This window comes from Accipiter gentilis, chromosome 6 (genome assembly GCF_929443795.1).
Source record: "Accipiter gentilis chromosome 6, bAccGen1.1, whole genome shotgun sequence".
NCBI classification, from domain to species: Eukaryota; Metazoa; Chordata; class Aves; order Accipitriformes; family Accipitridae; genus Astur; species Astur gentilis.
Window position 1 is genome coordinate 17,464,894 of NC_064885.1, and position 15,209 is coordinate 17,480,102.

Sequence of the window (15,209 nt, forward strand, 5' to 3'; positions counted from 1 at the left end):
TAAAAAAAATCTGTATGTATAGTACCAGAACCAAGATAACTTTGTGACTCGTAAGTCATGCTTTCATTCTGGTATGCAGACTTTACTAAATACTTGAAAAAAATTAATGTGATGGCGATGATTCATAAGAAAACCAGGGTTTTAATATCTGGGAAGGATTGGTGTGGGTTTTCTTTTTCGGTATTTGAATATTGTGTGAGATAAAGTAATGATGATGAATTCAAAATGCCTTTCCTATAGCAAGGTATTCAACAATCTTCCTCCAAATAATTTCTTAAAAGTTATTTTTAGGGTTGATACTTTTCTGTATGGAGAAAACTGGGAGAGCAAATCACTATTGGATCACTTATATGTGAGATGAAGCAGATTTTATTTGAGGTTCTGTAGGGGGATGTTTATATTTTTGTTGGATATTCCAAAAGGAAGAATGGAAACGCTGTCTACAATAGCTCTGTAACACAGATAATACTGCCTACATCTGTAAATCTAAGGAATGAAGTCAAAGTTACATAAATAGGCTTGTACGCACACATGCTTTCCATCTTCTTATGTAGGGAAGTGAAAGGAAAAGCATTTTGAGGAAATCAAAACCCATAAAAGACAGACAGACAGATATGTCGAGATAAGGACAGGGAGAGATCACTCAACCAATTACTGTCACAGGCAAAACAGACTCGACTTAGGGAAAATTAAGTTAATTTATTGCTAGTCAACCAGAGTGGAGTGATGAGAAATAAAACCAAATCTCAAAAGACTTTCCCCTGACTCCTCCCTTCTTCCTGGGCACAGCTTCACTCCCGGATTCTCTACCTAGCCCTGCCAGCAGCGCAGGGGGACGGGGTCAGTTCATCACATGTTGTCTCTGCTGCTTCATCCTCTTCAGGGGCAGGGCTCGATCACTCTTCCCCTGTTCCAGTGTGGGGTCCCTCCCATAGGAGACGGTCCTCCATGAACTTCTCCAGCGTGAGTCCCTTCCACGGGGTGCAGTCCTTCAGGAGCACACTGCTCCAGCGTGGGTCCCCTGCGGGGTCACAAGTCCTGCCAGAAAACCTGCTCCAGTGTGGGCTCCTCTCTCCACAGGGCCACAGGTTCTGCCAGGAGCCTGCTCTAGCATGGGCTTTCCACAGGGTCACAGCCTCCTTCAGGCATCCACCTGCTCCAGCGTGCAGTCCTCCCCCAGCTGCAGGTGGATATCTGCTCCACCGTGGACCTCCATGGGCTGCAGCACCATGGTCTTCCCCATGGGCTGCAGGGGAATTTCTGCTCCGGCACCTGGAGCATCTCCTCCCTCTCCTTCTTTACTGACCTGGGGGTCTGCAGGGATGTTCCTCTTACATGTTCTCACTCCTCTCTCTGGCTACAGTTTCTGTGCTCGCCACAACTTTTTTCCCTTCTTAAATCTGTTATCCCAGAGGTGCTACCATTACTGCTGAAGGGCTTGGCCTTAGCCGGTGGCAGCTCTGTCTTGGAGCCAGCTGGCATTGGCTTTGTTGGACACAGGGGAAGCTTCTAGCAGCTTCTTACAGAAACTGCCCCTGTAACCTGCGGCTACCAAAACCTTGCCACACAAACCCAGTACATTATGACAGGAGAGACCTTTTCATTTCACGTACTAGACACCAAATCAAATCCAAACAAAACAAAAGCAGCCCACCCCCCCCCCCAGAAACCACTAACACATGCAAAGTGGTCTCCTTCAGAAGACTTGAGAGGCCATTCTGGTGGCTTTGCTGCAACAGAAGTTAAAGCAACACTGAGCACTTCTTCATGTGATCTGAGCTTATTGATAATTGTGTCCTTAAAAGGTCTTGAAAGCCCTCAACAAGAATCTCTAAACAGTAGAACCTGATTAACTTCTGTCTGTAACAGAGTATCAATAATGACAGTGCGTTTTGCAGTGGTTACATGAAATGGGGAAATTTGTCTTGACATAATAACGCCCTGCCCATAAGAAAAGGTGTTTTCACAAGTTTAAGAACCATGTTAAAAAGAAAAAACATCTACCCTGTCTTACATTACAGCTACCACTGCTTGCACTGCATTTGCTTCCATACGCAAAGTCAGACTTCCTGTTGTGCATTTTTTGCTATTACCAGAAAGTGCTCATTGGAATGAATTTATTTACAATATGAACTTAATGGAATATTTTGCACTTCTGTATTATGAAGTAACTTTTTTTGCTTTGAAACTCTGAAAGACAAGGATGTCTTGTGCATGTGAGATACAGAAAGTGTCTTATGCACTGCATAAAATTAACATTGTCTGTATCATGTAAAAGCTGGAAGGACAGCTTAGTGTGTTTAGAATAGACTTGTGTGGATATTGCATGGAAACATTATGAACCCTTGTGGTAATGGGCTGACGTGTTAAAGCTACTTCTTTCCCTGTATTTAGGCAGCAAGAGGTTACTATGAGCAAACGGGTGTAGGTCCTCTCCCTGTAGTGCTGTTCAATGGAATGCCTTTTCAAAAAGATCAGCTGGATCCTGATGACCTAGAAACCATGACAATGCACAAAATCCTGGAAACCACAAGCATCTTCCAGCGAGCCGTGTACCTGGTAGGTGCTGAGTTCAGCTGTGACTTTAGAGAGAAATAAGATTTGGAAAAACTGACTCAAAGGTCCCTGAATATGTAATACACAAGACAACTTAACTTGCATCATTTCTTGGTTTGGTTTTTTTTGTCATTGTTTTTTTTGTTTGTTTGTTGTTTTTGGTGTTTTTTTTAAGTTATCTAAGGTAAATCTACATGTGAATATTGCTTCTTTCTTCTTTCCTTCAGGGTGAATTATCTAATGACCAGGATGTGGTTGAGTATATAATGAACCAGCCTAATGTTGTTCCAAGAATTAACTCAAGAATCTTAATGTCTGAGAGAGAGTACCTAGATCTGACAGGAATGAGTAAGGAATACTTTTAATTGCATTAAGCCTGAAGTATCTGAGTAAAAGACTTTTGCTGTTCCAACAGAAAGCTCTAGTGGCAAAATATTAACAGCACCCCAAGTGATGTTCTAGCCCTGGTGCTGGGGGAGATGCTATGTGCAATAGCAACATTAATGCATATGGATTTTTCAAAACAGGAATTTGTTTTTATTTTATACAAACCTTTAGGGGAATATGACTCATGAAGTTGAGAAATTAGCAATGCTAGCAAAAGCCAAGAACAGTCATATTGTGTATAAAGTAACAGCTTGTTTCTTATTTCTAACCTCCTCTGGAGCACAGATTGACAGTCATCTTTGGAATTACTTAAGATTTAGCAGAGCTTTTCATGGCTAAATGTATTAACACCCAATGCAGTGACTCTGCAGTAGGACAGTATTGCAAAAACACTTGTACAACTAGGTTTTTTTAGTTGCTTGAAAAATAGTAACACAGTGGATTTTTGAATGTATACTATTTACATAAATTAACTTCAACTCAGTGAGACTTGAAGAATTCTTTCAACTGACTTCTGCACATCAAATATGCAGTGTAGTTTTTAATGTAATTTATGAGACAACAAGAATATATTCCTCAGCTTATATGTTAACAGTGGAAATGAGACATAAAAAGCAGTATCACAAGGAACAAAATGGGATGTGTGCTTAATGTTCTGGTAATAGTAGTGATTTTTTTCATTTTACATGGAATAGTTGCTTTGGCACCTAATACTTTTTCTCTTTCTCAGATAACTTTTATGTGGATGACTTTGCTCGATTTACCACGTTGGATTCTAAAGACAAGACAGCTGCTGTTGCAAACAGCATGACCTACTTAACAAAGAAAGGTAACATCTGCAGTGGATTATGAACCCTAATCTAATCTTATGTGTGTTTCCAAGCATACAGTACTTAACACAAGCACTGAGCCTTGTTCTGGACTGTGGGTAATGGTGCAATCTAAGTGTTAAAAGGAAAGAGTTTTTTATTTATTTTTTTTCATAAGGCATGACATCTACATGGAACAAGAATGTTCCCCTCTTTAAACCCAGCCCAGCCTTCAATGAATAATGAAGTCCCACCCAACCTGCTCTTGCTGTATTGCAAATGACCACCAGGAATGCAGCAGTGTAAGCTCTGATCCTGCAGCGACACTGACTAGAAAAATACAAAAGGGGTTCTAACTCTCTGTCTCATAATTCAAAATTACTAAAAGTTACATGGATTCAGGAGAAAATTGTTATTGCCTATTATATAACACAACACCTAGCATGGTCCGTGCTCTTTTTATTGCTCCAGTGCATGTACTGCTTTTTCAGTGATAGTATTTTTTTATTACAGTTATAAAGTCTCCTGTTAGTGTTAGAACTTAGCTGTATTTCTCAATGTAAGAAATGCATGCACAGACATAATACAGAGCTTAATCAGGCCTTTTGTATATCCATTTCAGGTAGGTATCATAAATAAGCTGCTGTCATTTGAACCAATTCCTCTTGTTCCTGTCTGTCATCTTTACTAGGCTCTCACAAGTGTCCCCAGTACTATCTCCAGCCACTGCCACCTGCATGCACTGCCTTAAATGTTCCCATTGCTCCTTCTGTCTCGTATTTGCCCTTGGTTCATGCTCAGTCACTTAGATCTGAACAAGTTTCTTGTTTTCACTTTGTAAAGTATTAAACCTACACCTCCGCAGGCTCATTTGAAAGTGTGTGTTAATTTGCAATTCCATGGCTTGACAGTTTTGGCTCACTGCCTCTTCTATCACTTAATATATTTAATAACTGATATCTGGTGACAGTAATGCTGTAGCACATTTATTTTCTAAAATAATAGGAAAGTTATATGTATTGCTGGCTCAGCCACAGTACTGAAATAGCACTGTCATGCTAGTTTTTAAAGAGGGAAGATAACAGAAATGGTTAACATCCAAGTCAATGGCATGGCAATTTTTGCAAACGGTCTTCAGAATGATGCCTTCATGGTATGGTATGGAACTGGTAATATGTAGTATAATTAGTGCTGTAGCATGAAAATAAAGCATCAGTCTATTTGAGGGGAAGAAAAAGTCAAAGCTTATTCTAATAAAATTAGCACAAACTTGTTGCTTGTTGGACTTGAACTTCAGTGATTCAATTATGCCCAGTACAGTGCTGCAGCTTCTTAATACACATTGGGATTGCTATCAAATTATTAATCTCTCTCTCCTTTCCCCCTTTCCTTTCTGCTTTTTGACCAGGAATGTCTTCCAAGGAGATCTATGGTAACTCATACTTTAGCATTTCATATGTTGTTGTTCTGGGAATTTTCTGGTTCCTTTATAACATTGGCTTTAGAACCTACAGCAGGAAATGAATAAAGGTGTTTAAATGCATGTTTGCTTCAGCACTCTTTTCTCTATACAAAACTGATTTTGTGAACTAACAGCTTCAGTATGAAGAAGCTGTATGTCTGTACCCTAGTTGGAAACTGTAAGTTATATATAGGTTCCTTTATAATTTCTAAATTAAAAAGGTAGCAAACAAAACAAATGAAAAAAAAAAATCCAGCTTAGAAACAATGATGCATGCTGTCCCACGTGGGTTTTCTGAATGAGGTAAATGAAACCTAATATAATACCAATACTATTACTCTTGTCTTGCCAGACTTCACAGCTTAGCCTCATCCATAGCTTTCCTGTGTAATTTTACTACTTTGGAAATCTTTGCATGTGCATATTTTTCTTCCAAATGAGGAAAAACTCAAAGCTTTCCTTCCCTTCTCCCTCAAATTTCTCCCACCCTTTTTTTAATTGCAGATGATTCCTTTGTTAGACCAGTTACTTTTTGGATTGTTGGTGATTTTGATAAACCTTCAGGGAGGCAATTGTTGTACGATGCAATTAAACATCAGGTAGGTAATGTTTTCATTTGAGTGGGTTCACAGTGCTAATAAAGCAGTAGATAGAGGTTTGAAAAACACAGGTTGTGTTTCTTCCTGTTCTATGATCTGGGGGGACTGGTTCTCTCTGCAGGGGCTCTAATTTCCAGCTTCACTCTTATCTGTAAGGTCTGGAACATCACTGACCTTGTACTAGGACAGAATCCCCTCTTGGCACCGTCTGATACAATAAAGAAAAGATGTTCTTTTAAGCCCAGGGGTCTAAATTGAAGATGTCTGTGTTTTGGTTCAGAAATGAACATGAGCATTGCTCTCTGCTCAGTCTCATTTGTTCTGGGAAGATAACTGAATCTTAAAAATGGATAGCTTACTCCTAAATCACTGTTTTGCCAGACCTCTGAGTGGTGGCTGTGGTCCTCTGTGCTTATATAGGACAGTATTATCTAGAAGATTCCTGTCACAGTGGTCCCTATATGTAAACGAAATACTGGATGTTAAATTAGTTCATTCATCCTTTTAACCTTGTGCTGTTATTTACCTAATTTGGAATCTGGTTTTCTGGTTAAGAAATACAAAGCTTTTGCTATATTGTTTATTACAATAGACTTACTCTTCTCATTTAACACACATTGTGAAATGTAGAACTTTGCTAATTCATGTTTTGTTAAACACAGAAATCCAGCAATAATGTTCGAATTGGCATGATTAATAATCCTAGTGAAGATCCAAATAGCCAGAATACACTTGTCGCTAAAGCCATATGGGCAGCTCTACAGACACAAACATCAAATAATGCCAAGAACTTCATCACCAAAATGGCAAAAGAAGAAATTGCAAAGGCAATAGAGGCAGGAGCCGACATCTTAGAATTTGCCGTTGGGGTAAGCATGTTTGTTGGCCTTTACAAAGGTAGGGTACTTCGCTTTTCTTCTACTGAATTTTTTAGTGTAGTATGTTCATATGCAAAAGAGGCAGTAACAGTGGAGAGTAACACTGTTGCTTTTGCTGTTGTTGCGGGGTTTTTTTTCTCTGAAAGGTAACTTACCTAAATATAACAGTCCATCTGAAAATAAAAAAAATCCTCATACACATCAAAGCTACATAACTTTGAAAAGTCAAAAGGAATGCAGATTCAGGAATCTATTTGAGCGAGTCAGTTGTTTCTTGGGGGTGTAAGAAAGAACTACAATCTTTTTAAAAAGCTGAGAAAAAAAATTACATTTCTCAAAGGCTTAAAAAAAGGCAAGAATCACTTAAGAACAGAAGAATGGAACAACTGGTCTAAGTAGCAACAATTACTAGGGCTGTGGCCCTTCACATCAGAAGTTGGGATAATGTTTGAAGGTGACAGGCAAGAACTACGTTTAAGACCACACAAAGAGAAGGGGCCTGGGGATAAATTCTAGCAAGATATAAAGATGTTCTTGAATGGAAACAAAAAAGGTGCATTTAAAAAAGGTGTGCAGGCGTATACTTTTCTTCCCATTTCAATGTCAAGTATTCTTTTCTTTCAGGGTATGGATATCAATATTTTCAAGGAAGCCTTTGAATCTCCCAAGGTGGATTTTATTCTGTCCCATGCTATATATTGCAGAGACGTTCTAAAGCTGAAGAAGGGGCAGAGGGCTGTGATCAGCAATGGAAGGGTGAGATCAATCAGCAGACAGTAAAAGAGATGCTCCACATGTAGGAAAGCAGCAGACCTTGAGCAGTAGAGTCTAGGGATCACACACAAGAGTCTCAGCCTTCTTTTAGGACCGCTTCCAGTTTGATTTATTCAGACCTGTATGACCTTTTCTTTGTACTGTGTGCAGTTGGTTGTTGGTGTTTTGTACGAATTCAGATCTCTCAATAACAGAGTTGCTTTCATGTTGGCAGTGAATTGAGTCCGGGGTGGAAAGGGGTGATAAATTTGAAAGACTGTGCTGCTTCAGTTCACTGGGCAAAATGCTGCTGTATCTGGCCCTGACCAAGGTGCCTTGGTCTCCTCCACCAGCTCTTTTCACGATAGCCATTTAAATTAGGCAAATGATGTTACAATAGTATTTCACTGCAAATAATAAAGCCAGCTGTGTACAGCATTACGTTTTCTTTTGTCATCTGCTTCCTAGTTAGGAAAAAAACCCACAAGTTCCAGTGGTTACTGTATACTTTAATGGGTTAAAAATTTGAAGTGATGAGTTGTGGTATTTTATTTTTCTCATTAGCAAAAATAGCAAGAATTGTCTAGGTAGCTTTTAGGCTTCTGAAGGCTAGAGGAGTGAGATTTGCTGGAGTCTTCCTGGACTACTGGAATTGGTCTCGTATTCTGCTGCTCCTTCAAGATGTAATATTGCATGTATAATTTAATATGCCTGACTTTTGCAAACCAAGCACTCAGTGAAAATTGTAAGCATGCATTTTATGCCTTAGTCTGAGAGTCTTGGCTCTAAATAGCTAGATTTATCTGTTAAACTCTGCTGCCATTGACATTAATACCAGCCTAAACAGTTGACACCCACCAAGACTGGGCTGGAATATTTATTTAATACATCTTTGAATTTTGTTTCAATATAGCCTTTACCTAATAATGTTGATCCTGCTTTTTTGTAGATTATTGGCCCATTAGAGGACAGTGAGATGTTCAATCAGGATGATTTTCATCTCCTTGAGAATATCATACTAAAGACATCAGGACAGAAAATCAAATCTCAGATTCAGCAGCTGGGATTTGAAGAAGATCTGTAAGTAAATGTGAAGAGGTTTATCAGAGTACCACCACTTTTTTTTAATGTGACTTTCTGCAACCTGGAGAAAGCGTTATCAAGCACACTCTGGATAGGTGCTATAAACAAACATGCATGTGTTTGTACGGTCAAGGCTCAGCTGTTTAGAGGGGCAAGTGAGAAAGGAAAAAGCTGTAAATTATCTTTATTGGGTTTTAAGTGCTTTAGTGGCTTTTTAGTAGTTCACAATCTCCTGGAGGCATGGAGCGATAACTGTATACCTCAGGAGGCAGTTCTGAGAGTACTGGCAACCCCTACTATGGTACTGTGGTCAGAGTTCATCGTTCTTCATTTGTTATCTATACCTAGTAGCAGCCTGCCACGGCTGGTCTGTTACCTCGTAATGCAAGTTGGAGGAGTCATGTTGGCTGGAGCCTCACTGACAAGCAGCAAGAAACTGGGCAAGTGCTCAAGTCTGTAAGAATTTACTGTAGAACCGTTCAAGTGAACATGAAACAGTAAATGTATAGGTACTCACTGAGATAGTCCCTGGATCACAGCAGCATGGGCAGCAACAGCCTGCTGTGTTATCTGAGGAGTTCAGGAAGTGGTTTCTTGGATTGGGGGCAGGGAGGGATATACAGGTGGACTGAAAAAATAAAGAAAGAGGGCTGGCTAAATTCATTGCTTGTTCAGCTAGATGATATTTCATTCAAGGTGTAGTTAACTCTGGTTGGTGACAGCTTTTTACTAACAGAGATGTCTGTATGCAGAGAAGAGTTGTTTGCTGCTATGGGATGTGTTACAAAGTAGTATAAATTGCTGCACGTTATTACATTTGTTCTTGAAAATGCTTTCTGCACCTTTCTGCTCCTCTAAATGGAAGAGATGCCTAACTTTTCATTAATACTAAGGCCTTCAGACTTGTTGTGGGTTTTCCCCCAGCGAAATCTTACCTGACATGCTGTTTTAATATGTCAGGGTTTCATAACTGATGTGTACGATTACTGCCGTATTGATTTAAAAGCAGAAAGAAGGGAAGAAAATGAGACACTGGAGTATGCTTTCTGTTTGCAGTTCAGTTAAGTGCTGCTCAGCCTATCAATATAAAAATTATTTTAGTAATATATTTCATTGTCAGTGCTATGGAATCATGTAAACTGCTTTTAACTTTTTAAAGAGAATCAATAAGAAAAGATGTAGAGATAAGAAAGTGAAAATCAGTTCTAGATAATTATTGCAAAAACCATAGAAGTGAGCTAATCAACAGAAAGTCATATTCAGGTTCAAAAGAACTGAAGTCCATAGGCATGTGTTTGTGTGTTGGAGCTCATAGCTAAGAAGATGTTTTCTCCCATATTTAGCATTACATTTTTCCGTGTGAGGTCTTTTGTGCAGAAATCTTGTGTGATTCTGAATCGTAGGAGGACAGGTTTTAACAGCATTCCAAACACTTTTGCATCCATTGCTGTGTTGGAATTAAAAGAGAAATAAGGGTGATAGGGTGGAGGAAGAGGGCATAGTTTGAACATATGCTAGTTTTGGACAGAGCCGTCATTTTTTTTGTTTGAATGCTGCCAGTTTTTCGAAAGCTTTTGAAATTATCTGCTGCATTGGAAAACGCTGTAGAACTTGGCAGACTTCACCAGGCTTGTGGTTTTGGTATGAACAATTTAAACAGCTGTCACTATAAATCTACGAGACTTACTTAATTCAGGAAAAGCTGACAGACCTTTAAGTTACAATATTGCTTCTTGGCAAAGCTATGATGTACAAATCGATTTTCACTGAACTTTCAAGAGGTTTTACATTTTCAAGATTAAATATATTCTTAAAATAATAGACTGAAAGTTTATGGGAATAATAAAAAGGAAGAATTTGTCAGAGGTAATTATCTTTTAATGATAGGAACCCTCTCTCTAAAGTTTCTCCATATACAGGGTTGCTTTCTAGTTCTTAGAGTTGCAGTGTAAAATGGGAAGACTGCTGTGAAACAAGGGTTTGATCTGAATGGCTTACAGGTCTAAGAGAGGTTGGTGAAGTTCAGGAATGCAGTGCCTGTAGCATGGTTAACCCCTAAATACCAGCTGTTCTGTATTTGTTACAGAGTTAAACCCTTTGGTACTCTCAGTAATAAGACTGCAACCTGATTAAATTAATGGCAGGTTAACCCTTAAATATGTTTAATTCTTCAGAGTTTGTGTAGAGAGGTAGAAGTGTTAAGTTTGTGTATGTGAATTCAGTTTGTCTTCTCTTTTGTTGCTAACTGGCAGAAATGTGGTAAGTACATGCATTTTCTAAGTATCTGTAAACTTTATTTTCCCTTTTCAGTGCAAGTGACTTGGTAATGAAAGTGGATGCTCTTCTTTCTGCTCAACCAAAAGGAGAGGCAAGGATTGAGTATCATTTTTTTGAAGAACGATACAGGTACAGGATTGCTGGCATTTGCTGAGCAATAAGCTTTTCCTTGTCTTTTAATGTTACCATTGTTTTACGTTGCATTTAACTTGAAGTAAAAAAATAAATAATCCAAGTAGCAATAGGAAAGTCCCCAACAATTTTCAGGGCACAGTGAGAGTCTAGCAATTACTTTTATCTATCTATCTCTATACACATATATGTATGTATGTATTTTTTCCCTGTCTAGTTTCAGAAGGTGCATAGCATTTAGGAAGTAATCAGGAAGAATGAGATGGATAGTGTTCTTCTATGTTTCTCCACATTTGATACTTTAAAATTGTTTTCTCTTCTGTTTAGTGCAGTTAAACTGAGACCAAAAGAGGGGGAGACATACTTTGATGTTGTGGCTATTGTTGATCCTGTCACCAGAGATGCTCAAAGACTTGCTCCGCTACTTTTGGTACGTATGCAATGTTGTAATGCATTTTATGGCAGTTTTAAAAAGTTGTCTCAGTTCTGTAATTTTGGAGTGTTTGTTTTCCTCCTTGACTGGGTGGTGACCAATGGCCTTCTACTAGTATGTCTGAGTTGCACAATATATTTACTGGGGGAAAACCTAATTACGCTATACTACATACTAACAAGATCATGCTTAGATATTGTCTAGATAGCTTTTAGTTTCACCATTCTAACAGTTTATTTCCAATGACTGTTCTTGAGGAAGAAAGTCTCTGCATCCCAAAAAGAATGCCTGCAATGTGAGGGAGCAGGTAACTGTTGTTCTTAAAACCACCAATTAAAAGGTGGGTGTGGTAAAGCAAATGAGAAGGGAGGATTTGAGAATGAGCAGGTAACATGCCTCCTTGAGGTCCTGTCTATAAAAACAGTGGTCAGCTTTCCTAGTTAGCATTTTAAGGGATGTCTTTTTCTCATTGCTTTAGGTTTTGAACCAATTGATAAATATGAACCTAAGAGTGTTTATGAACTGCCAGTCCAAACTTTCTGACATGCCACTGAAAAGGTAAGCAATACCATGTCAGGGTTAAAAAAGAGAGAGAAGAAAACCTGTTGGAATGTGCAAGCACAGAAACATGGTCAAATGTCCTACAGGAAGTCTCAGTAACTGCTTTGAGCTTGTGTATGTAATAGCATGATTTCCCACAGATAATCTAGGACTTTGTGGATAGCATCAGGTAATTGTGCTGGTTTACAAGTTGGGTGGTTTTTATTCACTCACTCACTCTGACACAGGCAGACAGACACAGACTCTCTTAACTAACTTACTAACCTTAATGGTTGAGTCTCACACATTCTGTTTGGTCCTTCAGGATGAGAATTCTGACCTGTTCTAAGGTCAACACAACCTGGGTTGCTTTGGGAAAGCCTTGGAGACATTGGAGGTCTGGGAAAGCCAATGCTGTCAGCAAGTTCAATGAGAGTGAAATATTTGCAAAGTTTGGCAGAAGTATGTTCTAACATTTTCTTTCTGAAATTTCAGCTTTTATCGCTATGTTTTGGAGCCGGAGATTTCTTTCACAGCAGATAATAACTTTGCTCCGGGACCAATTGCTAAGTTTTTGGATATGCCCCAGTCTCCACTGTTTACTTTGAACCTAAATACTCCTGAGAGCTGGATGGTGGAATCTGTCAGAACCCCATATGATCTGGATAATATTTACTTAGAGGAGGTAAGAGAAATCAACGTGTTTCTATTACTACATTTAAATAGTGTTGTTTTTCCAGGTCTTATTTTTGTAATGGGAAAGAAATGTAGAATTTTAAAATGCTAATAAACATAAAACTATGGATATTAACACCTTTTACATTTGCAGACCCCTAAACATTTTCCAGGAGGGATGCAGGTAAACCTAAGCTCACTGACAGTAAGATTGCTGTTCTCAATTACTCATGGATGCCTGAACCACAGGTTTAAAAATACTGTAGGCTTGAAGCAGATTCTGCAGATGCCTTGAGTGTGTAAATATAACATTTCAGAGTGTCCTGAGCTAGAAACAAAGAAACTCTTTGTTGGTCACTAAATAACTTTTTCAATTTATTAGTCTTTCAGATTTGAGCACCCTACAGCTAATGGCACAACTAAAAATAAGATTGTTATTTTTTAAACGTCTTTTTAGAAATTTTGAAGTGAGATCTGAGTCCTATTCCAGTAAGTAAATTCTAACTTTCCCTTGCTCCAAGAAGCCACCAGGCTGGTTTTAGCTACCTGTTTGTTTTTACAGCTTTTGTTACTGGCAAACACTCTTGTGGCCCACAAAAGGATATGCAGTATCAATAAAGCAGTAAAACTGGTGCAGCAGAAATCCACTCAATTGCAGCAGGTTTAGGAGCTGACTGCTGCTAGAACAGGCCTTGAATTAGACTATTGGAATATTGATCTGGGCAGTGCTGCCCCACATACATAGGGAGAAAATAAGGAGGAAAGAAAAATCCAAGGGGCTAGAGTTTAGTAGAAAAAGGACATTAAAACCGAAAGAAGAATATCTGTATGTACAAGTTGACAATTCTCATTAATCTTGAATGGAATGGATAATTCAGTACTAATTATTAACCTCTTGCTGTTAGCAGTTAACTAATAATTTTCAGAAGATCTAGAAACAGTAGGCTAGTAATTAGTTACAAAATGCACTACACTAACGTGTTATGATAAGCACTAAAACCACATATATTAAAAGCTAGAAAACACATGTGTGATGCAAAGTAGAAAATTTTGGACTGCAGGGTGCAACATTAAATAATAAACATTAAATAAGGCAGTCGAACAGTGTTTTCCCTTGAAATAATCCATTACTTAGTTGGCCTTGAACAACTGCAGGTGTATATTAAACCCAATGATTTTCTATGTATAATCCAGCATATACAAAAGCTGCCAGAGGGACAGCTCTGGTGGCTGCAGTCCTCCATTTATCTGCAGAATGGGTATGGCATGGGGAGTGTGAGGACAAGCTTCCCTACTGATATGCCTCAACCCTGACCTGGAGGAACCACCTCTAGGGGTGAGAGGGAAGTTCAGGCTCCAAAACCCGCACCACGACTTGTCTGCTGAGAGAGGCCACAGCAGCCCCCAGTTGCGCGGATGACTCCTGCAGTATGGAAACCCATTGGCTGCATGTCTAACGAGATTGTCAAACCCTTTACAAATAGGCCTCTTGTGGTCATTACAAACGTGGGTTACTTTCTCACTGAACGTTATATTATTAGCCTCCTCTTACTTTTGCATCTCTGATATTGTTTGGGAATATGATGCCATATAGTGGTAGAGTCTGATATTGCTAATCCTGTACTAGTTATTGTCCTAGTTTCAGCTGGGATAGTTAACTGTCTTCCTAGTAGCTGGTATGGTGCTATGTTTTGAGCTCAGTATGTGAAGAATGTTGATAATGCTGATGTTTTCAGTTGTTGCTAAGTAATGTATAGACTAAAGTCAAGGGTTTTTCAGCTTCTCATGCCCAGCCAGTGAGAAAGCTGGAGGGGCACAAGAAGTTGGCACAGGACACAGCCAGGGCACCTGACCCAAACTGGCCAACAGGGTATTCCATACCATGGGACGTCCCATTTAGTATAGGAACTGGGAGAGGGGGCGGGGAATTGCCACTCAGGGACTAGCTGGGTGTCGATCAGCGGGTGGTGAGCAATTGCACTGCACATCATTTGTACATTCCAATCCTTTTATTAGTACTGTTGTAATTTTATTAGTGTTATCATTATCATTATTAGTTTCTTCTGTTCTATTAAACCATTCTTATCTCAACCCACAAGTTTTGCTTCTTTTCCTGATTTTTCTCCCCCATCCCACTGGTTGGGGGGGGAGTGAGTGAGTGGCTGTGTGGTGCTTAGTTGCTGGCTGGGGTTAAACCACGACAGTTATTCAGAAATCAAGGGAATTGGGTGGTGGTTGTTGTGTGGTTTGTTTATTTGCTTTGTTTCATTTGGCTTTAGGGTTTTTTGCTTCTCATCTCTTAACCTAACTGTAAAGCCATAAATGAACCACTAAATGGCTGATACTACTACACATTTCAAGCCTCCAATTCCCACTCCGCCCCTTAGATTAATTGAAAGCCTGACAGAGAAGGGGATTAAATGCTTCAGGCATTCTGAGTACCATCCTGAGCCTCCAAATAAATAGTAGCTTTACTTTTGCAGGTGCACAATTTCCAGTTCCTAATGTGCAGTCTGTTGGCGCTGTAGAAATTAAACTGTCATTTTGGATGTGCAATGAGAGAAGATGCTTTATGAGATTAGACTAATATTTTGCTTATGTAGTGTCCTCAGGCTAGATCTGAAT

At 39.2% G+C, this 15,209-nt stretch overlaps 1 protein-coding gene across 5 annotated transcripts in view; it reads left to right on the forward strand.

The window, feature by feature from the left end:
- The window catches only part of UGGT1 (UDP-glucose glycoprotein glucosyltransferase 1), a 51,461-nt gene that overhangs the window by 21,706 nt on the left and 14,546 nt on the right, over positions 1–15,209 (forward strand). For 4 of the 5 annotated variants that reach the window (XR_007506323.1, XM_049802634.1, XM_049802636.1 and 1 more), the window contains 12 exons: positions 2,395–2,559; positions 2,784–2,904; positions 3,674–3,772; positions 5,161–5,184; positions 5,719–5,813; positions 6,476–6,682; positions 7,316–7,447; positions 8,394–8,524; positions 10,838–10,933; positions 11,264–11,366; positions 11,848–11,927; positions 12,405–12,594. Coding sequence is in view for 4 of the 5 variants with exons in the window: in XM_049802634.1 (XP_049658591.1) it covers positions 2,395–2,559; positions 2,784–2,904; positions 3,674–3,772; positions 5,161–5,184; positions 5,719–5,813; positions 6,476–6,682; positions 7,316–7,447; positions 8,394–8,524; positions 10,838–10,933; positions 11,264–11,366; positions 11,848–11,927; positions 12,405–12,594 (1,443 nt within the window). In the remaining variant the exon portion in view is untranslated. The remainder of the gene's footprint in view (positions 1–2,394; positions 2,560–2,783; positions 2,905–3,673; positions 3,773–5,160; positions 5,185–5,718; positions 5,814–6,475; positions 6,683–7,315; positions 7,448–8,393; positions 8,525–10,837; positions 10,934–11,263; positions 11,367–11,847; positions 11,928–12,404; positions 12,595–15,209) is intronic. The other variant, XM_049802635.1, reaches the window with a different exon arrangement.